Genomic DNA, 24,403 nt, shown 5'->3' with positions numbered 1-24,403 from the left:
GCTTGACATGCAGAAGGTCCCAGATTCAATCCTGGGCATCACGAACTTAAAAATTATTAAAGAAATTAAAGAATCTGGCAGTAAGTGATGTGAAAGACCTCTACCTGAGACCCTGGAGAGCCGCTGCCAGTCTGAGTAGTGTCCCCTTTAACTAGGCCTCCCCCCCCTCCCCATGGACACCCATGCTTGGAAGAGAAAGCACTTCTTTATACAATGCATAATTAACTTACAGAATTTGCTGCGACAGGATGCAAAGATCACCACTATTTCAGATGCCTTTATAAAGTAGATTAGATAAATTCAGGGAGGTTGGGTCTATTGCTGGATATTAGCCATATAGCAAAACATATTCAGAAGCAGCATACCTTTGACTACCAATTTCAGGGGGAGTGCAATAGAGCAAATTAGTTTTATGCTCTTAGGCATGGAAACAGGATACTGTACTAATCTAGACAGACCCTCAGTCTGATTGGTCATGGCTCTTCCTACAATTATTGCCAAAACTAGTTCTAAGTATTGATCCTATATATAAGATTTATCTGACTGATCCCTAAAGGAAGTCTTTCTAAAGTAGCTGAGACAGACACTGCGGTTAACGAAGGCTCATTGATTTGAACAAATGAGGCCTTTCTCATCTCCTCAACATGGGGAACATTTTTGTCCTTATTAGTGTTAATCCAAAAGGGACAGAAAGCTTGTAAAAGAACAAATATTGACAAGGATTTAAGAGCAAGACGGCCAAATTACAGAAGGCAACATCATTTCCAAGAATTATAGAAAGCACTTACAACATTCTAGGTCTCTAAGGGAAAGTTTCTGATGCCGAGATATGGAAAACCGCAGACAACATAATTTTGTTGGTCTTGCAGCAACAGCCCAGGAGGCAATTGGTTATATTTTGAGGCTATGCACTCATAGCTTGAAAGGAAGTGAACACTGCTAATTTTATCTCTTCTTTCCTTAAGGCTACATTATTAAAGAATCAACCTTAAACATTTCCTGAGATCTGAAAACACTTTTGGGAGGTTAATCATAAAGCCATACTGCTATGACATTAAGACTGCAAGCCACATGGTCCATATATTACCTGAAGAAAAAAAGGGGGGGGGGACTCAACCCAAAATGTAGCTGCGATCTGAACATGAGGAGGAGGAGGAGATTGGATTTATACCCCGCCCTTCACTACCGGTACCCGAAGGTGTCTCAGAGCGGCTTACAAACTCCTTTCCCTTCCCCTCCCCACAACAGGCACCCTGTGAGGTAGGCGGGGCTGAGAGAGCTCTGACAGAAACTGCTCTTTTTCAAGGACAGCTCTGACAGAACTATGGCTTGCCCAAGGTCATCCAGCAGCTGCGAGCGGAGGAGTGGGGAATCAAACCCGGTTCTCCCAGATTAGAGTCCACGCACTTAACCACTACACCAAACTGGCTCTATGTATTCCAAACATGCACCTGCATTTTGCTGAGTTTCCTCTCCAAAGATGCTCCCAGGTATCTCTTTTACATCCTCCCCAAGACCCAAATGCACAATAGGGATTTGACATGAATGCTTTAGAGGGAGTGGAACTGTGTTCTAATTCCCACCTCAACTTCCCTTAAGAAACAATCTTGCTGGAACAAAAGGCAACTCACACTTCTACAAATGGCAGCCCTCCTGCCAAAGGGGTTCTGCCCTAAAACCAGCAGATTAGAATCAATGGTTACAACCAAAGACAGACCACTGTCAGTGTCTCTGTCAGGGACCACCTAGGTGTAGAATGGAAGGATGACTCCTCATTGGAGGAGGACCCCCCAGTCCAATCTTTTTGAAATTTGGGGGGCTTTTTGAGGAGAGGCACCAGATGCTATGTTGAAAATTTGGTGCCTCTACCTCAAAAAACACCCCCCGAGCCACAGATATCCATGGATCAATTCTCCATTATACCTTATGGGGACCAGTCTCCATAGGGTATAATGGAAGTACCTCCGGAACCCCCCCCCCCCGCTTTCTAATAACCCTGAAGCGTGGGGAGGACCTCCAAACCAGGAGATCTCCTCCCACCAACTGGGGATTGGCAACCCTATTTTTGCCAGTCTTGTCTTGTCTGACCCATCTTGGCTCCAAGCCACCCCTTTCCCTCAAAGCACCCCAGAAGCAGAGGAGGCGAAGGACTACGGCTGAGGCATGGACCAGGTACAGGAGTATGCCTCTAGCAGTCTGAGGCCTCCCCTCTGCTAAGGAAATACTAGACAGGACCAAAGAGTAACGGGCAGGATCTGGGCCCCAGAAACTCCTCATGAGTAGAGCAGCTGACGCAGCTTGTAGGGAAGAGCCTAATGTGGGAACCAGGGCCACCTGTAGGGGATCCAAGGCTGTGCAGAGGCCGCCGCCAATGTTCTACCAACTTGTCTGCAGTCCTGCAGATTACCCTTTTCCCAAGATCATGAGAAATGGAGAAAGGAAAGGGGTAGGAAATAACACACACACCCTTGCATATCTGAAATAGTTATGATCACTTCTTCAAATTCAGCAGCAGCGGCAGGCCCGTCTCCTCCTCCCCCCCTCTAGTGGCCGATCTCCTTCTCTTCTCTCTCCCCCCCCCCGCCTCAGTTCCAGCAGGGAGGCCTGAGAGGCTTCCAATCCCCAGCCCATTGCAGAGTTCCCAGAGCGCATGTGCAGGAAACGCTTTTACTTTTGGGGGGGATTTAAATATCCTCCTATATTTTTTCAACTTTTTAGATTTTTGTGCACACCTGGGGACTGCCCCAAGTGTGCAGGAAAATCTCCCTGCCCCCCAGGTGCCCCCAATGTGCAGATTTAGATATCCGCATGCAGGGGGCGCCTTCGCTATTAGATATATAGATAAATTACCTATTCCCTACAATGTAAGGCTCTAGGCGATGTACAACCATTAAAAACAAGTTAAAAACAGAAAAAAATGACAGACGACGTCAGACAATTTCTCCGCTACCCCACTCTGGATTGCATTGCTAACTTGCAGGCAGGCGAGGAGAGGGCCGAAGCGAGGATGGAGGAAAAAAGAAGTAAGAGAAGAAGAGGAGGGTGCCGGCTATGACAGAACCGTCGCTGTCCTCAATCAAAGGCCCGGTGGAATGTAGTAATTTTTAAAAAATTTATTTAGAGGCCCCTTCTAATTGGAGGTCCTCACACTGCCACTTACTTAGCTGGTGCCCAGATCTGGCTATGTATACAAAGTAAGGCCAAACAGAAGTGAGCCCTCTTGGCTTGCAAGGAATGAACAAGACAGAAGTGTCTGCCCTCGCCTATGCTTCTGTGCCTTTGCAAAGTTAAGTAGATCCACCTTTAACGATCAGGCAACTTCAGACTTTGTTTTGCTATATGCACCCGTTTTGCTCCTCCTTGACTCCAGCTCTCTTCTTTTTTAAAAAAATGCAAATGGATATTATCAGCATGGCTCATCTTGGCTCCAAGCCACGGATCACGATCCACAAAACAAAAGCACATATGAACACACAGGAATCTACTTACTGCTGAACAGGGCTTTTTTGGTAGAAAAAGCCCAGCAGGAACTCATTAGCATAATAGGCCACACCCAACAGCAGAAACTAATTAGCATATTAGGCCACACCCTGTGCCTTTCCTTGGGTTGCCCAGGCGCCTCGCAGCTGCAAAGAGCCCGGGCAAGCCGGCCCTTGGACAGACCACAGAAGATCCTTCCAAGGCCCCCCTGCCTTGGAGTCACCGGGGGAGGATCGCTCTCCAGGACTTCCCTCTGTAGCCACACATGCAGAGGTTTGGCTGCAGTGGGTGTGGCCAGCTCTGAAGCCAGCCGGAACTCCGTTCCTGTGCGTTCCTGCCCAAAGATAGCCCTGCTGCTGAATCAGACCCCTTTGGCCCATCAAGTCAGTATTGTCTACTCAGGCTGGCAGTGACTTTTCAAGGTCACCTGCTTCCTAACTGGAGATGCCGGGGATTAAACTTGGGGCCTTCTGCATGCCAAGCAGATGCTCTACCACTGAGCCACAAGCCCTCCCCAGCAGCTGAAGTCTTCTGCTTTCCAACCTAAAGAGCTGCCATGTTTGCAAGCCTGTTCAGAAATAGCAGCTACTAAATACTTAGCAGAGCCCACACTGAATTGTTACCATTCATTTCTGGAACTTTTAGGCAAACCGTGACGCAGAAAACTGGAAACTTATTTGAGGCAATCTTTTCATGCCTGGCGCTGATTTTAAAGATATCTTTGTTTTGTTTCTCGTTCCACATATACAGAACTAAAGACGGTGTTTCAGAAACTAGGGGCAATTTTGGCATATAGTGGGGATTGCCATTTTCCTTTTGTGGTTCTAGATAACTTCTTTCCTCGAGTTTCTTGTTTTCAAACAATGAGTGGTTCTCGGGGATCAGGATATCATCTACCACTGCTACTAAACAATATCATTTATTAGTTAGGAAAGAAAGCACTGGTATATACCATTCACATGGCTGCAGAGATCGAAAAGCTTGAAGAGAAGCATCCATTCCAGCAAAATCCCAAAATCTAACATCGTAGTCATAACCTCCAGTTATCAAGCGTGCACCTGATGGATCCAACCCTAAAGCAGAGACCTATAAAGAAAGGTAAAGATACTATTACTGCTGAGTGATCCATTTCACCATTGCATGTTCTCAAATGCCTTCACTTGGCTGAAGAAGTCTGTATCAGCTTGACCATCTAACCAGTCCTCTGCTTTTTGTGTTCAATCCAGTGTTCAATCTCCACCGATGAAGGCACTTCTGTGGGTGGAACGGGACTTCCTTGCCTCCCCCCATGTCATCCCTGTGGCCCAAAATGAGTCCTGAAGTGCTGTTTCTGGGAGAAAGGGGATCCACAGGAACAATATGAAAGGTTAAGGGGAGAACTTGACTCAAATCTACAACAGCTTGCTTATTTAAAACATAGGCTGTTTGTTCCCATGTACCATGATCCACCTTTGCTTCTATGTGACTCTCCCAGTGATGCTGAATAGCTCCACCACTTCATGAGCACCCTGTTTGCATAACCCTGGGAAGGAGCCAGGTAGCTAGATCACTCTACAGGAAGCATGCAAGGGCTTCCCAATTACAAATGATGGCTGCACTTGGTACTATTAGCCGCAAGGTATAGATAGGGACTCTGGGGCAAGTGATGCTCTGTCATCTTGGTGCTTGGGGGGGGGGGTCAACAGTGGGAGGGCTTCTAATGTCCTGGCCCCACTGGTGGACCTCCTGATGGCACTGGTATTTCTGGCCACGGACTGGATGGGCCTTTGGCCTGATCCAACATTGGCATCTCTTATGTTCTTATGTTTGGTGTAGTGGTTAAGAGCGCAGACTCTAATCTGGGAGAACTGGGTTTGATTCCCTATTCCTCCACATGCAGCTGCTGGTGTGATCTTGGGTCAGTCACAAGTTTTCAGAGCTGTTCTCTCACAAGCAGTTCTCAACAGAGCTCTCTCAGCTCCACCTACCTCACAGGGTGTCTGCTGTGGGGAGGGGAAGGGAAAGGAGATTGTAAGCCGCTCTGAGACTTCAAGTGAAGGGCGGGATATAAATCCAATCGCCTCTTCTCTTCTTCTTCTCACATCTAAGTGTTAAGCTTTTCATTGCACTGAGTGGACAGGTTGCATCCATTGCGTCTTAATTTAATTTGGGCTCCTTTGGATACGTCATCACCATTTCTGAATTGTTTTCATTTTTAAAAAGAGAAAACACAATAGTCTTCTTTCCACCCAAAAAAAAAAAATCTTTTGGAGACCAAGTCCCATCCCGCCAGTCATTTGCAACATAAGAGGTCTTTGCAAATTAGACCATTCCAAACAGATTGCACTAGACTTAACGTCACAGAGGGAGAAATCATCTTAAGACAATTACTGTGTACACAGATGAAGCAGCTGTGAATGGTGAATACAGAGAGCCTGGCTTCGAATCCCGTCTGCCGATTATGTAACACTTTCCTCTGCTCACCTAACATGTCAAAACTGTCAGAAGAAAATTTATCCCTGCAGTTTCACTGGGAAAATCACTCCTGTTACAAGTGAGGCAACTGGGAAATTAATTAGGTTTCTGGAAAGGATCTTCAACGTGGGAAATCTTTCCTGAGACTTCTCAGCTGCACAGGAACACAGTCATCAACAGCTTAAATTCATTAGTTTGAAGAGAGACAGATGGGAGTCTTTGTGACCTGACCTTACAGGAGAGCTGGAGCAGAAGCCATGGGGAGCCGTGGGCCCTTAAGCAGCTCCCTTCTAGGCAGTAAAGTCAGAGAGGCAGAGGGGGAAGCAGAGAAAGTTTGGCCCGGCTGTCCAGGAACTGTGGCTTGGTACACGCAAGCAGCTATCCACTCATGATGGGCTACTTTGATACTGAAGAGGAAGGTTGGCTGTGATCACTCCAGGCTCAGGTTTAGATGAAATGTGCTTGACAAATTAAAGTCAAGGAACGAGAATTGATTTATTTCCCCCTCCCACCACCACCATCAAGTCGCTGCCAACTTACGGTGACCCTGTTGGGTTTTGAATGCAAAACAGACAAAGGTGGCTTGCCATTGCCTGCCTCTGCATAGCAACCCTGGACTTCCTTGATGATCTCCCATCCATGTACTAACCAGGGCTGACCCTTCTTAGCTTCTGAGATCTGATGGGACTGGGCTACCCTGGGCCATCCAGAATTGATGAAGTGCGTCCAAAAGAGATCTCAGAAAGGTAGTTCCTTGATCCAAATGAGGCCTTGAAAGGTACCTATAGCGGCCTTGAAACTTCTTTCCCATGGCGTGATGCTCTGTATGTATATGAGAAGGTGCAAAAACGGCAACAGGACGAACTTTCTCGAGTTTTGACCGTTCGTTTCGACGCGTGTCTTTGTCAAACATCCTATCAGACATAAATAAATTTTTTTGATAGGGAAACGAACTCCAGTAGCAATTATGTCTGATAGGATGTTTGAAAAAGACACGCGTCGAAACGAACGGTCAAAACTCGAGAAAGTTCGTCCTGTTGCCGTTTTTGCATCTTGTTGGGACTTCGGTCTCCTGATGATATTTGCTGAAACAAACCAAGATTAAAATGATATTGATTATTGATATTGTATTTTGATCAATTGTATATACTATATTGATTGCATGAACTTATGCAGCAACTTCTTGCGTGTTAATGTTCTTCAGTTTGCTGTGCCCTTAGTCCTATTTGTTGTATATGAGAAGGACCAATTGTTTATTCATTAGAACATTTACTAGCAGCCTTTCTCCCTTGCAGAGTTCAGCGTGGTTTACCATAAAATTAGAATGTCTAATTACAATATAATTAGAAAGGTCCCCCTGTGAGAACGGCACCTGGGCATTTACAAGCTCCCCCCCAAAGAAGCATGCAATCACATAATCGGAAAGTGGCTCCCACACCTCTGACAGCAAGCATGAATTAACACTCAGGTTAGAAACCATCTACACTGTAGCCCTGTTCACAAGTTACAGTGAATGCATGTACAATCCATGTACAGCGCATGCTTAATTTTTCTGTATACTTGTGTTGAGTAACTCTCGTGTTACGTTCATCATATGCACGGTTGAGCATGTGACTGAAACCCCCATGTTTTCCAGGTACTGGTTCCCAATTTCATTTGTCAAGTGAACACGTGTTGGTTTTTTCTTACAAACACTGTAACATGTGAACAGGGCTAGAACGTTTGCAGGATGGTGACTTTGATCCTCAAATTCAATCTAGACATATTCTTGAAGGTACTCAAACGGCATCACATTCCTGTCCACTACAATCCAACACAGCTGGTGTATATATCTCACAAATGATTAGAAGCAGTGCAGATTCCCTAAATAATATTATAAAGCTTTGAAACACAACATCTAGCACTGTGCCCGGAGTGGTAAGATGTCTTTAGCATCTTAGATGGAAGATGTCGACACTTACTGTTTTTGTTCCATGGTGCAGTGTGATTTCATGTGAGTCAGGAATCCTCTTGACCGGATTCTAAAAAAAAGGAGGATATTGTTATGACTAATGTTTAATACGGATAAAATCCACTTAACTCAGAACAATGAAAGCTACAAAAAGGGAAAAGCAGATCAGTCACTGCTGAACACCAAAGCAATTTCCCCCCTTTGTTTGGAAATTTAAGATTTTTTTTAATGGACAGTAGTATTGCTACAGATCCTAAAATTAACTGGGAAGGGGGAGGGGCAGTTGTACGCAGTCTGCTTTAACAAATCTAACACAACTGTGTGCAAGGTTCTAACTGTTTTATAGCAAATCAATTTACACTGCAATCCTATGCACGTTTACTCCAAAGTAAGTCCCAGTGTATTCAGTGAAGCCTCAATTCCTAAACTAGGCCTGAAACTTGACAGAAGTGGGTCAAAAGAAGAAGGGCCATTCGGGCACACCAGGAGTTGCTCTGCCACCACCCACTCAGTTGCTTTGTACAAAAATGGAAGGCAGGAAACGGGTCTGCCATCTGACCAGGTGCTCTTCTGCCAGGAAATGCTTTTTAGAAAATGGCCCAGGCTAGCCCGATCTCATGAGACCTGGAAAACCAAGCAGGGTTGGCCCTGGACAGTATTTGGATGGGAGACTACCAAGGAAGCCCAGGGTTGCCATGCAGAGGCAGCCCATGGCAAACTACCTCTGAACATCACTTGCTTTGAAAACCCCATGAGGGGTTGCCATTAAGGCAGCTTTGACTTGACAGCACTTTCCCCCACCACCATTCCCCCAATCAATACTCTAATCACCGTGCAACTTGGAGCAGGGCCTCAAAAGATGCCTGGGTCTACAACACAGCCTTGTCAATCATTCCTTCAACCCCAAAATGGTCATTTAGCTCGTTCATTATGACAGCTCTGGACTAAGCTTTGTTTTTAAATTGCCTTCCAAATGGAGTATGCTGTCTTTGTACTGGGACTGAGCTCGACCGTTGCCACGTCGAGCTAGGATCAACCCGCAACATAACGGATCCAAGCCTTGTATCCAGTTACCCACTCTAAAACAAACAGTCGGATCCTATCCCTTCTTTCCACCAGTGCAACAAGCCTTCTCCCAGCAGCAGAGATTAAGCGGCGCCATTTTGACCACTTCCTTCCTCTTCACTGCAGTCACCCACTTTCCACAGCTTTTAGTTCACAGAAGTTTACACTCCCAACATGGTCTTTTCAGCACTCACAAGTGACTGCTGGGGGGAAGGGGAAGTCAGGCGAGAGCATGGTTCGGCACGGGATCCGGCCCATAATGTGCAAATCACAGCCTTTTGAATTCCAAGAACAAGTTCCTCGAAGTACATTCCGGTGACACAACATCGGCTGTGCTGTCCAAGGGATTCCTGAGCTTTAAACAAAACTGCTCAATCAAAACAAAAATTAAGATAACAACCCCTGGGGACAGGCCTTGGCATAATACCTCTTTTAAAAACAGGCAAATATTTACAAAGATCCAACGTGACCCGTTCCGTTTTAATCACCCTAAGCTTTCTGAATTATTGAGTACACTAAAAATATCTCCAACCTACAAAAAATGCCTATATATGAACACAAATTCATTTGCCCGTAGAGATTTTCCACCGTTTTCACTCCAGAAAACTCCAGGAACACTACAGAAGAATATTTCAAAGCTGTCAAGGAAAACAGTATATTGTTGAGGATTTGTATCAGATGGTACTCTGTGCTCCATAAATCCTGACTGGTTGCTAACTTGCTACAAGAAACAGCATTTATTTAACATTGCTAGTATGATGCAACTAACCCGGAGTACTAAGTACCAGAATTTCAAACCCCATGCCATAGCATACTGTATTGTCTTCGAAATCCTTCATAACTGTATACTGCACGCACACACAATCATGCCTAGAGCATATTTTGTTGGGCTGGGAGGATAACAGATTAAGGTAGGTGAAGTACTTTGCAGATTGACAGCATCATAGAAAAACTAAGATCACCATCAGTCAAAAGGAGGAGTGGATCAGCAATTTTGCGCACCATTCTGGCGGAAGGCTGACTTCTAAAATCACTGTCCATCGTCTACGAAACACAACTTCATGGACACACAAAACAATCCGTAGCAGGTACTGGAGGCAATATATTACCTCCAGTATCACTGTAAATCTATCCAGGCATTGAAAGGGTTCTGTCACCCTACATGCACCATCTTGAAGTCTTATTACCTCCTTCTGTTGCTTTTCCTATGTTCTTACGCCAAGAACTCAGGGACATGTAGATATTGTTCCCTCTTTCCCATGCTGTCATCCTCACAACAACTGCTGTGAGATCAGTGAGGCCAAGAGTTAATGGCTGGTTCAAACTCACCTGGTGACTCTGGGTCTCCCCGGTCACTTTAAGCACTATTCGACATGAGCTGTCCCACTGCACTGGTGTAGCAATATCCTTATAGGACAGGGGTCTCCAACAAAGTACCCGTCAATACTCCTCCTGGTGCCCGTCAAGTGTTTTTTAATTGGGCAGGGCCAGGTAGGGCCTTGGTCCAGCAAAGCTTCTGATTGGTGATTGGAAATCTGATTGGTTGCGCAGATTTCTAAAAACACTGCGTTGGCAGCAGCTGCCACCTCAGCCCAAGGATCTTCACTGTGTGAACGTAGGAAAGCTGCAGCAGCCATTTTGTGGCTGGCTCCACCTCCTGCAGCAGCCATTTTGTGGGTGCCCCCACTGCACTATGTCAGAATTTCAAATGTGCCCCCAGGCTCAAGAAAAGGATGGGGACCCCAATATAGGACGTCAACTACAGCCGGGTCTTAGAAACTGAGCACCCATTATAACTAAAAGAGACTTGCACTTGGATTTATCACTGCAAGCTCATTATAAATCAGGGTGTCTGCCCAGCAGATAACTTCCTGGGACTCACGCAAGTGAGCCAGGCTACATGATACAATGGAAAGCAAAATGCCTTAGTCGTCACCCATCCCAGTATTAACCAGGGCTAACCCTGCTTAGCTTCTGGGATCTTACAAGCCTGGGCTAGCCTCTGTATCGTCTGATATTTCCTTGGGATCTGATCCTTTTATCCTGCTCCGCTTTTTAATCATTTTTATCTGCTTTCATTTGCCATTCTGTGCGTCCAAGAAATTGACTCTACACTACCCGATTCCTTTCCAGCCCCATAATTAGTTTAGATTAAAATTAAATTTTGAGGCGTACATCAAAAAATCAAATCTGTTCTAAAAGGTTTTCAATCTAAAACTACGGTTCTCTAGTGACCAACTCCTTGTATAATTCAAATGTCATTATATACCCCTCCCTGCTTTTTTTCAGACAAAGCTGATGTTTGACCACAAATAAAGCTTTCCACTAAAACTCAGAATATCAAATTATAGTTTAAAGGGGGAAATAAGAACCACGACAAACAGAGGAGGCACTGAAATGAACTCTTTGATTAAGAGAGCGTGAGTCACAGCCAAAGGACAGGGAGGGCTGGCCATTTAAAAACAGTCGTTATAGACTATTACTAAACTAAAGGCAGATCTGAAGATTTAGTCATCATAAGCAACACGTACTTCAAAGTATAAGTGTGTATGGGGTGATATTTTTCATTTAAAATATTTTTACTTAAGTGGAAGTGAATGGAGGAGGAGGAGTTGAATTTATACCCTGCCCTTCTCTCAGAGTGGCTTATAATCTCCTTCCCTTCCTCTCCCCAGAACAGACACCCTGTGAGGCAGGTGGGGCTGAGAGAGCTCTGAGAGAGCTGTGACTGACCCAAGGTCACCCAGCTGGCTTCATGTGGAGGAGTGGGGAATCAAACCCGGCTCTCCAGATTAGAGTCTGCCGCTCTTAACCACTACACCGAACTGAGACATGGAAAAATAACTAGATGCAGATATAAACCGCATACATTTGTTTCTTTTATACCATTACTGACTCCCCCCCTCCCCCAAATCACAGAGAGAAGATTAGACTAGTTTCTCTTAGCACTGCTGAATGCAGAAACTTCATTAGATTTCTGCCCTTAGATCTGAAGCAGACCCACTTTAGTTACTCTGCTGAAATGAAACACTTCTATAGGAAAAAAAGGGGAGTGGGAACCAGACAATCCCTTGAATGCCTTTCAAAAAATTTACGACATCCTTACAGGGAAAGTAAAGCATCTTTTGTGCAACGATAGAACAATTTAGAATATTTTCACATGGAAAGCCTTAGCTGAGTTACTCCAGTCTCAGCCTGTTTATTTTGATGCACTCAGACTGGACCAAGTCTGCACAGAATTGCACTGTCAGACACCTATTTTTAACAGTGCAGTCCTGAACAAAGTTACATCCCTCTAAGCCTGTTGACTTCAATAGACTCAGAAGGGTGTAAAGCTCTGTTTAGGATTGCGCTTTAACTTGCAGAATCACTGTTTGCTGATTACATTACCGTATTTAGTACTTCATTTACAGTCTGCTTTTCTCACACTCATTGCAAATAATAAAAATTAGAGCCAACAAATGTAATCAGAGCTGCTTAAACCTTTAACAAATGTTTTTTTATATATAATTTTTAATTTCATGACAAGCAACAACAAACAAACATAACATATATAGGGGAATACATGTACTTTCTTAACTCTGTCTTTGACCCCTTATTCTATTTTTTTTTCAAACATCTAATACTTTTTCACCTCATAAATTTACTATATACCTTTTGTTAATAATTAAGTCTATGTTTCTTGGTTCTTTTAACTGCGGTTGGAAATCCAGGAATTCATACTTTGTCTTCTAGCCATTGGTAAAACCTTGACCACGTGTTCTGAAAGCCTTCTTTATTATTTCCTCTTAATATCATAGTAAAATTGCCCATCTCAGCAGTTTCCAATATTTTAGTAATAACTTCTTCTTTTGTAGGAACTTCAACCTTTAACAAATGTTAACAACTGCGACGATATCCTCTTCATAGAAATGACATCCTGAAATGTTCTGTCCTGTACATTCTACGGAACAATGAATGCAAGACTTCTGTTGACCTTGCCAGGTAGGCTATTCCACCCAGGCTGGGGCCACAACACAGAATGATGGAGTACAGACAGCACCGCTGGTCTCGGCCGTCCTTTTGCAGGGCAGCACCTTAAAACAGGGTTGCCAGATCTGGGTTAGGAAATTCCTGGATGTTTGGGTGTAAAGCCGAAGGTGAATGGCGTTTGGAGAGGAGATGGACATCCAGCAAGGTATGAGGCCAGGGAGTCCACCCTCCAAAACAGTCATTTCCGTGCTGAGGATCTGATCTCTCCAGTCTGGAGATCAGCTGTAATTAGAGATCTCCAGTCCCCACCTGGACATTGGAAACCCTTCCTTCAAATGGTATAGCTCAGATGAATGAACCAACTTCTATAGGCCAGTTTTTATTATTTTGATTTATACCCCACCCTCCCCACAAGCGGGCTCAGGGCGGCTTACAGCGTTGGTACCCTGTACCATAAAACCATGTACAAAATTTAAACAGCATTAAGCACTAAAAACAATCCAACAATTAACAATTAAAGTGCTAGTGATGGTACACTTTTGATGGTAATCTCTAAACGCTTCAGATGGCGTACTAACAATTATCATCGGCATCGGTGATCTTCAGCTTGGTGCGATGACATAACGCAAACCCTCCCGTTTCTTTCCATGTGTTAGTTTCTATTCTAAATGTATAAATAAGTCACTTTGTTCAAAGATTTATTGAAGAATGTATCATTCTTTAAAGCTTACTTTTTTTGTAATTAGTGTGTTGGTTTGAATGTATAACTGTTCTTATGACCTTTATGTATATTTTTATTGTTATATTCGTTTTATTGTTTTAATCCTACCAATAAAATGTTAATGAGAAAAAAAACATACAGGGTGTGAGCAGTGTTCCCTCTAAGCTGAGTTAGTGTGAGCCAGCTCACAGTTCTTTAGCCTCCGGCTCACACATTTTTGTTTTAGCTCAGGAAGGGTGGCTCCAGAGCAAGCTACTTTATGCAGTAGCCAAATTGCTCGCTCACAACTTTAATGCCAGTAGCTCACAGAGTAGAATTTTTGCTCACAAGACTCTACAACTTAGAGAGAGTATTCGGTGTGAGTAAGTCTTACACCTTCCTTGCACCAGCATTTTGTGTAAAGATGGGATTGTACTGAGCAACTGTAAAAGGCAGATGATGCAGCTAAATTCACTGATATCCACTGAGTACACAATAGTCTTGGAAGGATAAGCCAGGACAGGCAAGCCAGCAGAGCAGGATGTTTCCTGTTTCATAGCCTTTTAAAACGTTAAAGACAACCTCATACAAATGCTTAAGCCAGGTGGCTGCAAGAACATCAAACACTGAGGGATGGGTATTCAGAGCTGTCACCCAATCAAAAGAAATCTTACGCTTTATGGTATGAGCAAGTCAATTAGTTGACTGCATAACATCTGCATATGAATTTTTTTAACGCATTCCTTGTCTTAAAATACCACCGTGGCTTTTGAAAACGGCTGTATTAAAAATAACTAGCATTTAAACATCTCTGTGTTGATTAACTGGGGATACCACTTTATTTTTGATTTTAAACGTTTTAATTTCATTTCTTGATTTTTTAAAAAAAGCTGATTTATTGAGAGAGCAATTCTAAGCAGGTCTACTCGGAATCCTGCTTGGGCTTACCCCAACTGAAGTGTTCTTAGGATTGTGACGTGAATCAGTTAATTGACTGACAGTATGGTTAGACAGTGTCATCGATGCAACGAACATGAAATTGAGCCAACTTCAGAGGACGGCGGAAGACAGGAGGGCCTGGCGGGAGATGGTCCATGGGGTCGCGAAGAGTCAGACTCGACTGTGCGACTGAACAACAACAACAACTCTCCTACAGTTATACCAGTTTAAACCTATCAAATTCAATAGGTTTAGGCATTAACTCTACCTAGGATTCCACTATAAAGACTGCAATAGAAATTAATTTCATTTATCCAGACGCCAGAACTAAACAGAATCACTAAACCAGCGGGACTTCCGGTCTATGGCTTCAGCGATGGCGGAGGCTCTCTCCTGAACGGGGGAGGCATTCCGCGCTCCAGGGGTGCTGGAGGGGTGTCACCTCAAGTGGCACCCCCAGGTGAGCCTCAGTGTGGGGCTCCAAGCCGGGGGCGCTTGAGGGGCGACCTCTTCCACGGCTTGAAGCCGGGGAATTGAGGCGCTCCTCCCTGCCCCATTCGGTCCACCCCCTGAGAGGCTCGGTTTTTACCGAGCATAGCTGAATGCCGATCGGGACAAGCAAGCGGGTCAGCGAATGAAGCATGATTAAAAGGAGTCTGTGATCAGACTGTCAAGGAACTGGAGAATGAGACGAGCGAAGAAGCTTTAAAAGTGAGTTCCGATCCCCCCCCCACCCTCAGCGGCGTCGGGAGGAATCCCAGACGTAAACAAACCGAACTGTGATTTAAAGAGACGGGGAGGGGGAGAAGACAATTAATCACTCAAGCGTGCCAGAGACTTAGCTGTTTTTTGCGGATAAACCAGCACTTGCTGAAGAAGTGTGAAAAAGCACTCTTTAGTATAAACAAAGCGGAAAATGGCCGGCGTCCGAGGGAGAGGAGTAAGAGGGGGGCGTGGTTCTCAAAGTCCGAGAGTGGAGGAAGGAGATGTTTTCTCCACACTAACAGAGCTGCTTCGGCCCATTCATGAAAGACTCGATGGCCTTAACCAATTGATTGCTGCCTCAAACCAGAGCATGGCAAAACAGCAACAGCAGATCACCGAGCTTGTGAAAAAATCGATCCAAACTGATGAAAAACTTAAAGAGACCACACATGATGCTAAAAAGCTGAAGAAAAGAGTTGGTCTGATGGAACAAAAGCAGGATCTACACGAAAGGAAGCTATTGAACCTACAAATGGACAAAGCGAATAAAACCCTTAGATTCCAAGGGGTGGCTGAGACGACAGGAGAAATTTTGAAAGATGTGGCAGCTGAGCTAATCGCTCTATCGCTCGGCATTGCAACGGCTGAAGCGCATGCAGAGATAGAAGTGACATATCGTTCTTACTCTAAATATATTAAGCAAAACAAACTGCCGGGCGAGATCGTGGTCAAATTTCTCCGACGACAGACAAGAGATGATATTCTCAAAGCAACAGCAGACAAACCCCTGCAAATGGGATCAGCAAGTATCAGGGTCCTTAAGGACGTTCCATTTGAGGTTCGACAGAAAAGAAAAGCGTACAAAGAACTCATCTCAACACTTCAGATCAACCAAATTCAATACTCCTGGCTTTTTCCAGAAGGGGTCCAATTCAAATATAGAGACAAAAGAGAAAAAATCGACTCGGTGTTAAAAGCAGAAGAATGGTTGAAGCAATTCTTCGGACAGAAAGAGGAAGAACAGCAAGACGGAGGAGGCCAGGCAGCTGACCTGGAAGAGACGGACAGAGACCTACTTGGAGCAGAAGGAGGCACGGCCAGAGAAGCATATGACTTGCGGCTAAGAGTTGCCAAATAGCACTTATGAACTAAAAAGACTTATGGATGAGCTGGAAGAAGTCTATGTGCACACTGAGAAGAAATTAGATATACAACAAAATGGACTAACTAATCTCCTAAATTCCTTGACTTAATGAAAGCATTAATCTTTATAACTAACTGCATACTAACTGTTAATGACCCTACTTTCTTGGGTTTTTAGTTATAGTGTGGGTTTTCTTTCTTTATACTGTTTGTATCCTGGGGTTTGTTATTTTAGTTTGTTATTTTTTTCCCCCCCTTCCATTTTTTCTCCCTCTCTTTTCTTTCCTTTTTGTAGTCACGTAGGTGTAATAAAAAATCAATAAAGCTACCCTTCGGGGGATTTAAAAAAAAAAAAAAAAAAGAATCACTAAACCAGCAAATTCATGAAAAACCCTGGGTAGGTGTTTTTAAATCTAAGGAAAAATTACAACATGTCTAACTTATTGCAGGAAGGAAGGAAGGAGAGACAATTTCATACGGAGCGTACATACACAGCTGGTTCCAATCCTATTACCATTTTGATTAGTAATTCTCCCATGTCACCCATAAATTGCCTACAATACATTAATATTTAAGCCACAGTATGAACTGTCAAACTGCAATGGATTTTTGCTGTAATGTGATAGGACGATAAATTGCCAAAGACTAACAACGGGGTATGTAAAGAGGAAAAATGCAAGATCTGAGCTTCAGGCGCAACTCCGCTTCTGTAGATTGGGTATATTAACATCTCTGCTCTTTCAGACGAATTAATGCCCTCTCTTATTTAACACTGCTGTGAAATTAAATATAGTTAGGTTGATTCTACTAGGTAGCATACAATTCCATCATTTCTAAATAGGAAAAATTATGCTGGGCCACAGGATAATTAAACATTCAATGGTTGTTGTTGTTCAGTCGCACAGTCGAGTCCGACTCTTCGCGACCCCATGGACCAGATCACGTCAGGCCTTTCTGTCTTCCGCCATCCTCTGAAGTTTGCTCAATTTCATGTTCGTTGCATCTATGACACTGTCTAACCATCTCATCCTTTGCCATCCCCGTCTTCTTTGACCTTCAATCTTTCCCAGCATCAGGGTCTTCTCCAGTGAGTTCATTCAATATTTTACTTTAAATCAGCAAGATTGAGATTTGGGCCGTACATCTGAATGGAAGCCTTTCAAATGTGGTTCAGAGTAAATGCATGCCCTAGCTCCTCCACTCTTTTCACCTGATTACTCAACAGAACCAGGAGGGAGGTGGCATCTGGAAGAAAAATCAACCTGTGGAACCCCCAAACAAGTGGTCCCTAGATATTGCAAATTAAAGAAGGGAAGACTAGCGAGGGCTAGGTGGGTAAAGGGTTGAAATGTGGGGTGAGAAGTCTGGGAATAGTGGAAGCAGTTGGGGGAAAAGGCTGCAATGTGTGGCCCAATGACATAGGTCATCTACTGGCCCTTGGCTTCACCTCCTCCCCTAAAGGAACAGGCAGATATACCCATCATTTCCTTCCTCACTGTGCCTATTCATATCCAAAGACAGCATCAAAAGAAGGAACCGAGACCTTAATTCTTTATTATAGAACCAGGAAGGACAAAAATGGTGCCCACCTCCATTCTCACTTCCATGAGATCAACTCTTTCTGCTTCAGTCTGAGAGGGAACAATTCCCTCGCAAGTCCCACATGGCTTGTCTTAAAGAGAGTACAATGTCATTAGCTGCTGTAGATTTTCCGGGTTGTACAATATCCTCTCCCACTATTTGGGGACAGCCGATTTAGGTAAAGAACAACTGACACTTGTGGCCAAGTCCTGGTAATAACTAAACACTCCTCATTGTTTCCAGGCCATCCAGAGGCAGCAAGATGCAGCGTAAATTAAAGGATGTTCAGAAATAAGGTATGTTTATTAGATAGCTACAGATTTTGTTTCTTCCCTCAGCAAAGTAACCACCTGTCTTCAAGTTTTTTGTGTGTGTAAAGGTGAGTGAGCAGTGAAGTGGCTAAATTTGCGGATGATACAAAGTTGTTCAGGGTGGTGAAAACCAGTGAGGATTGTGAGGCACTCCAAGGGGATCTGTCAAGGATGGGCGAGTGGGCGTCAACATGGCAAATGGGGTTCAATGTGGCCAAGTGCAAGGTGATGCACATTGGAGCCAAAAATCCTAAATATAAATACACATTGATGGGGTCTGAACTGGCAGAGACTGAGCAAGAGAGAGATCTTGGAGTTGTAGTGGATAACTCACTGAAAATGTCGAGACAGTGTGTGACTGCAATAAAGAAGGCCAATGCTATGCTGGGGATTATTAGGAAGGGTATTGAAAACAGATCAGCCAATATAATAATGCCCCTATATAAATCAATGGTGAGACCTCATTTGGAATACTGTGTGCAGTTCTGGGCACCACACCTTAAAAAGGATATTATAGCTTTGGAAAAAGTGCAGAAAAGGGCAACTCGAATGATAAAAGGGTTGGAACACTTTCCCTATGAGGAAAGGTTAAAGCGCTTAGGGCTCTTTAGCTTGGAGAAAAGACGACTGAGGGGTGACATGATCGAGGTTTATAAGATTATACAGGAAGTGGTGGTGGCTACAAGCATGGACGGCTTCAAAAGGGAATTAGATAAGCATATGGAGCAGAGGTCCATCAGTGGCTATTAGCCACAAGGTATAGATAGGGACTCTGGGGCAAGTGATGCTCTGTCATCTTGGTGCTGGGGGGGGTCAACAGTGGGAGGGCTTCTAATGTCCTGGCCCCACTGCTGGACCTCCTGATGGCACTGGTATTTCTGGCCACTGTGTGATACAGAGTGTTGGACTGGATGGGCCTTTGGCCTGATCCAACATTGGCGTCTCTTATGTTCTTATGTTCTTATGTGAGTGCATCCATCACGTTTGCAGGAACATCTCAATCTACACCTGGCCCCACTGTGCAGATTTTTTGATCTACACACAGAGGACCACATTTAAAATGAGATGTAAGATGCTCCCCAAACAACATCCTTTAGCCACTGCTCCATCTTGATTTGCAGATTAGCACTAACTTAATCATGCCATGATTTTCTTATAGCTCAGTTTTCCTTCAAGAAGCTCAGAGCAGATCCCATTTTGTTACCATGCCCAGTCCCACCCAAGCAGTCGGGTCACGCCTGTTTTAATACTGCACAGTTGTATAGTGCTTTAGGGGTTTAAAAAGTTTTTCACACATATTCTCTCAGCAATGCTTAAAAAAATACACAAAACCTTGCAAGGTAGTAAGCATTATTGTCACCACATTGCCAATGGGGGGGGGATAGGTATTCCTGAGAAGATGGGACGGGTCCCCTGGTGAAGACATCATTGAGATAAAATTTGAACCTGACTACTCCTTATTCAGAGGCTGCGGTGGCTCAGAGATTAAGACGCTGAGCTGCAGACCAGAAGGTCGGTAGTTCGGCAGTTCGAGACCCTAATGCCACGTGACGGAGTGCGCTCCCGCCTCTGGTCCCAGCTCCTGCCAACCTAGCAGTTCGAAAGCAAGAAACTGCAAGTAGATAAAGAAGTACCACTTCAGTGGGAAGGTAACAGCATTCCATGCACCTCGGTGTTTAGTCATGCTGGCCACATGATCACAGAAACGTCTTTGGACAGCGCTGGCTCTTCAGCTTGGAAACAGAGATGAGCACCACCCCCTACAGTCGGATCTGACTGGCTTTCGAGCAAGGGAAACCTTTACCTTTTTTTGTATTCACCTCAGCCTCACGTTGCCCTATCCAATGCATGTTTGTATAGAAATGGGGCCCAGAAATAGTTTTCACGTTGACTTACCTACGTATTTCAGTGTGTTTAACTATAAGACATTTCCCTTTCATATAAGACCAGGCTGAGGACTGCTGGTCTACTAACTCCAAGCTCCCCATCTCTGCAAATACCTTTTCAATGAGAACAAATGACATAAGTTCAGTTACGTTATCAGGGACCATACCAAGCCATGTCGCGACTTCTGCTCTGCCAAAGCTCTAAAATTCTTGGATCTGGCTTGGTTCTTTTGATGAGAGATGAGGGGTAGCAGATGCAGGATTAGCAAATATATTTATATGCTTTACACACTGACATTTAGGTTCTAGGAACCCTGCATGCCAGGCCCTAGGCTGGGGCTCACACTGCTTACATAGGTAATCTCCCCTTGCTGCTGTTACCGCCTTCCTAACAATGACATCCTCTTATACAGAACACATATCTCATAATGGCATGTACGTTGGCTATTTCTGCTTGTTGCTAGATAGGATTCCATCTTGATCCCCCATCAGCTTGATATCACATCCACAAATAAGAGCCCTGCGTTTTCAATGGTAGAGAATTGTTCCCAGAGATTGTAGGTCAGTTGGTCAACTCTTTGTGTGTGTGTTAGCCATCAAGTCACAGCTGACTTATGGCGACCCTGGTGGGGTTTTCAAGGCAAGAGATGTCCAGAGGTGATTTGCCATTGCTACCTCCACATATCTCTAGTTCCAGGGAACCTTTACCTTTACCTTTTTACCTCCACATTATACCCTTGGTTTTCTCTGGTGGTCTCCCATCCAAATATTGACCAAGGATGACTCTGCTCAGCTTCAGAGATCTGATGAAATTGGGCTAGCCTGGGCTATGCAGGTCAGAGTACATCAAATTCAACCTTCCAGGTGGACTGTGGTGGGCCATGTTCCCAACCTTTCCATGGATTAAGTGAAAGGTTGGACCAAGCACATGATCCAGGAGAAGTGATGGGGGAAATGGAACAGAACACATTGTTTTATTTTTATTTATTTATTCGAGTATTTCTACCCCGCCCTACCCCGCGAACGGGCTGGACTATCCTAGGTAACAAATTATAAAGATACCAAGAGATAAAGAGATGCATTCAGCTGTGAAATAGAATGAAAATGTACAACACATAGCAAGCTCAATGAAACCCTTCTTTTGAGCTAGCAACTACAGGCTGTTATTGGGACTGGATCCCACATAAGTGTTCCACATGCAAAACACTCCTTGTATGAGCATTAGCACTAAAACTACTCCTCGTTGTCTCCTTGCACTAAGTGAAAGCAATTTTATTCCCATTATCTTTCCCAGGGGCATAAGACATTGCACAAGATATTTCTTCTGATCTAGTCTCAAAACCAAATTAAATAAATTCATGCAAACCATTGCAGATTCCACTGTGCAATATATATGCTCTTACTTTGCTGAAATTTATATTAAAAATTTATTCTTTGTTTTTCTCTCTGGCTGTCCCACCCAGTTGCTTGAATGTATTTAGATATATGCTGACCCAGCCTAGGGAACTGAGGGGAGACTAAAATCCTTCTTATGTCTTGTTTTGAAAATGGCACTCAAGAGGCTGATGGTAGTTCAAAAATAACCAACTGTTTAAGGGAAAATGGTCAGATTAGACTCAGGTGTAGGATTTATGAGATAAACAGACAACAGGAAAGAGGTTACTTTGTATACAAATAAATGCCAGATAATTTGTCACAAACAAGTAACTGTTTCTGTTATTCAAACATTTCTTTAAAACTTGAGTAGAGAGATTTCTCGGCAGACTCAATACACGAGCATAATCTTCTTTGTCTCACAGACACTTAAGTTGTTAAAGGCAGGAACAAACAAGTTCCAATTTCATTTCTTATCCACTGACTAAGGATCACCCCCTTCTTTCAGGAGCTATTTCTCTCAGGCTCGAATGGGGATCCTTCCTGGACCTCTCACTCCCTTGGCCTTCCTTCCCAGTCACCTGTTTGTTCTTAACTGTCACTCCTAACCAACTCTCTCAACTGAAGAATTCCATTTGAATCCTCTGGCACTCAAGGATCTCAGACCTGGTTACAGCATTAACTGTTTGTCACAACAGGTATAAATGAAAATATCTTTAAAATCATGTGTACCTTATACCTCAGAGGTCTTCAAAAATGGCAGCAGGTGCTTCTAAATTATGCTGGAGATGTAATAAGGAAGTAGGTACTTTGTTTCATGTTTGATGGGCTTGTCCACTAGCTCAAGATTATTGGGCCATCTTATTTAAGGAGATAAATAGCATCTTGACTCTAACTAGCCCTTCCTGGCAACTAACACCCCCCCCACCTAAATATAAGGCTTGAGGAAATCTGTTTCAATGTATCTGAAGAAGTGTGCATGCACACGAAAGCTTATACCCAGAATCAAACTTTGCTGGTCTTGAAGATACCACTGGATTCAACTTTGTTCTATGTTCACCTAAGGTAGACCTGCTAAGTATTTTACCAGCAGAGCTTTCAAAGGAAAGGAAGTATGCCTTTAAAAATCTGCTGGTTGCAGCTAGACAACTGTTGGCACAGGCTTGGAAGCAACCATATCTACCCAACATGGATGTATGGCATGTGGTCCTGAGGGATAAAATTACAGCATATAGGAAGATTCATGAGGGTAAAATAAACTCTCAGGAAAGCCTTGTTGAGATTTGGCTTCCATTCATCAAGTACTTACATCCAAAGCGCAGGCTAAGGAAGGAATCCTAAAATATATCTAAGCAAGCACATAGAAATGTAGTGCTAAAAAAGGATTTCTTTATGAGCAGCAGTTTTGATAGCAGACTTTGCTTTTAGTTGAATACGATTGAATTTTGGATTGTATTTCATCACATCTTTCTGCTTTGTTAAGATTATTTAGTATATTAACGAGACAGAAATAGCAATGTGTAATGCATTGTGATATGCAAAATATGAGAATGTAGTGTGAATCTGCAATAAAGAATTATTTTTGCAAAAAAGCATTATGTGCTGCTGTTGTGCTACTGCTTACGCAAATAGAACTGCACTAAGTACATTTTCTTTTCCATTTGTGTGGCAATGGATCCAACCCTATACTTCCTGATTATTTCCCCCTTGGGAAACCAAGGCTGTCCTTCCTACACCTTTCCCTAGTCACAAATTAGCAAAGCCCAAGAGCAGGTGACACCCTCACAGGAGTGTGCAGTAGGGGTGTTGGCCTAACCTAGAGTAATACTGAACTATCCACCTAGGTGCTCCATGGAAGTCTCCAGGCATGCCTTATTCTGCTCCTCGACTAATTTCCCCAGATCCTTACAATTACATTCAAGTCTTATTTCCAAATCTCTCGGCTTTTCAAGCTTGTCACCACAAAGTGGCACTTTGAGCAAGACCACGATTTCCCATCAACATTTCATTCAGTCTCTTGGACAAAAGGACATTTGCACTTAGCATACAAAGTCTTACTTCCAAATCTCTCAACTTTTCAAGCTTTCTCACAAACTGCTAAGTGGTTTCCTTTTGTAGGATTACTACAGATGCAGCGTATAATAAAATCTCTCACAAAATAATTTTGCATGCATTATGATATTTAAACAAATTACACGAATAACGAAATGAAGAACATTCATATAACTCAACAGCCACCACATATGACTGTAGCACAGAATGCACTGTTGTTGGGTTTTTTTACATCTTACTGGTCTACGAAATGCAACGTGCCATCCCTCAAGAGAACTACTCATCCTGAAAACAAAGTTTGAGTCCAGTGGCACCTTTAAAACCAACAAAGTTTAATTCTGGGTATAAGCTTTTGTGTGCACGCACATGAAAGCTTATACCCAGAATTAAACTTTGTTGGACTTAAAGGTGCTGCTGGACTCAAACTTTGTTCTGTTGCTTCAGACCAACACAGCTACCGACCTGACTCCATCCTGAAAATATCTGCCCATCCAGCCTGTAATAAAGGAGGTCTTTTTTTCTGAACAGACGACCATAAGAGGAATAGATCCGATTACGGCACTGCTTGCATCCTCCCTCACAGCATCAGCACAGCTGATCAAACCAAAGTATCATTATCCCTTTCCACTGAACCAACTGAGCAGGAATCACATGAATATGACTCAATGACAAATAGACAAATTCAGTGTATTTTCTGAGTAAAGGAAGGACAACATTTAAGTGGCAGGCCACTTAGCCTGTTTCTTGTAGAAACTGCTATTTTAAAAACACTTACATTCATTTTTTGTAT

General features: G+C 43.6%; 1 protein-coding gene across 1 annotated transcript in view; it reads right to left on the bottom strand.

Moving 5' to 3' along the window:
- WDR70 (WD repeat domain 70) overlaps positions 1-24,403 on the bottom strand; it is a 161,566-nt gene that overhangs the window by 118,646 nt on the left and 18,517 nt on the right. Inside the window, exons 6-7 of the mRNA XM_015420162.1 lie at positions 7,896-7,955; positions 4,433-4,566 (exon numbers count right to left, since the gene is read on the bottom strand). Of these exons, the coding sequence (XP_015275648.1) occupies positions 4,433-4,566; positions 7,896-7,955 (194 nt within the window). The remainder of the gene's footprint in view (positions 1-4,432; positions 4,567-7,895; positions 7,956-24,403) is intronic.

The sequence above is a fragment of the Gekko japonicus genome, unplaced genomic scaffold (assembly GCF_001447785.1).
Source record: "Gekko japonicus isolate JY-2015 unplaced genomic scaffold, Gekko_japonicus_V1.1 scaffold86, whole genome shotgun sequence".
NCBI lineage: Eukaryota > Metazoa > Chordata > Lepidosauria > Squamata > Gekkonidae > Gekko > Gekko japonicus.
Note: the sequence above shows the minus strand (reverse complement) of the source record. Positions and strands in the feature narration are given on the sequence as shown.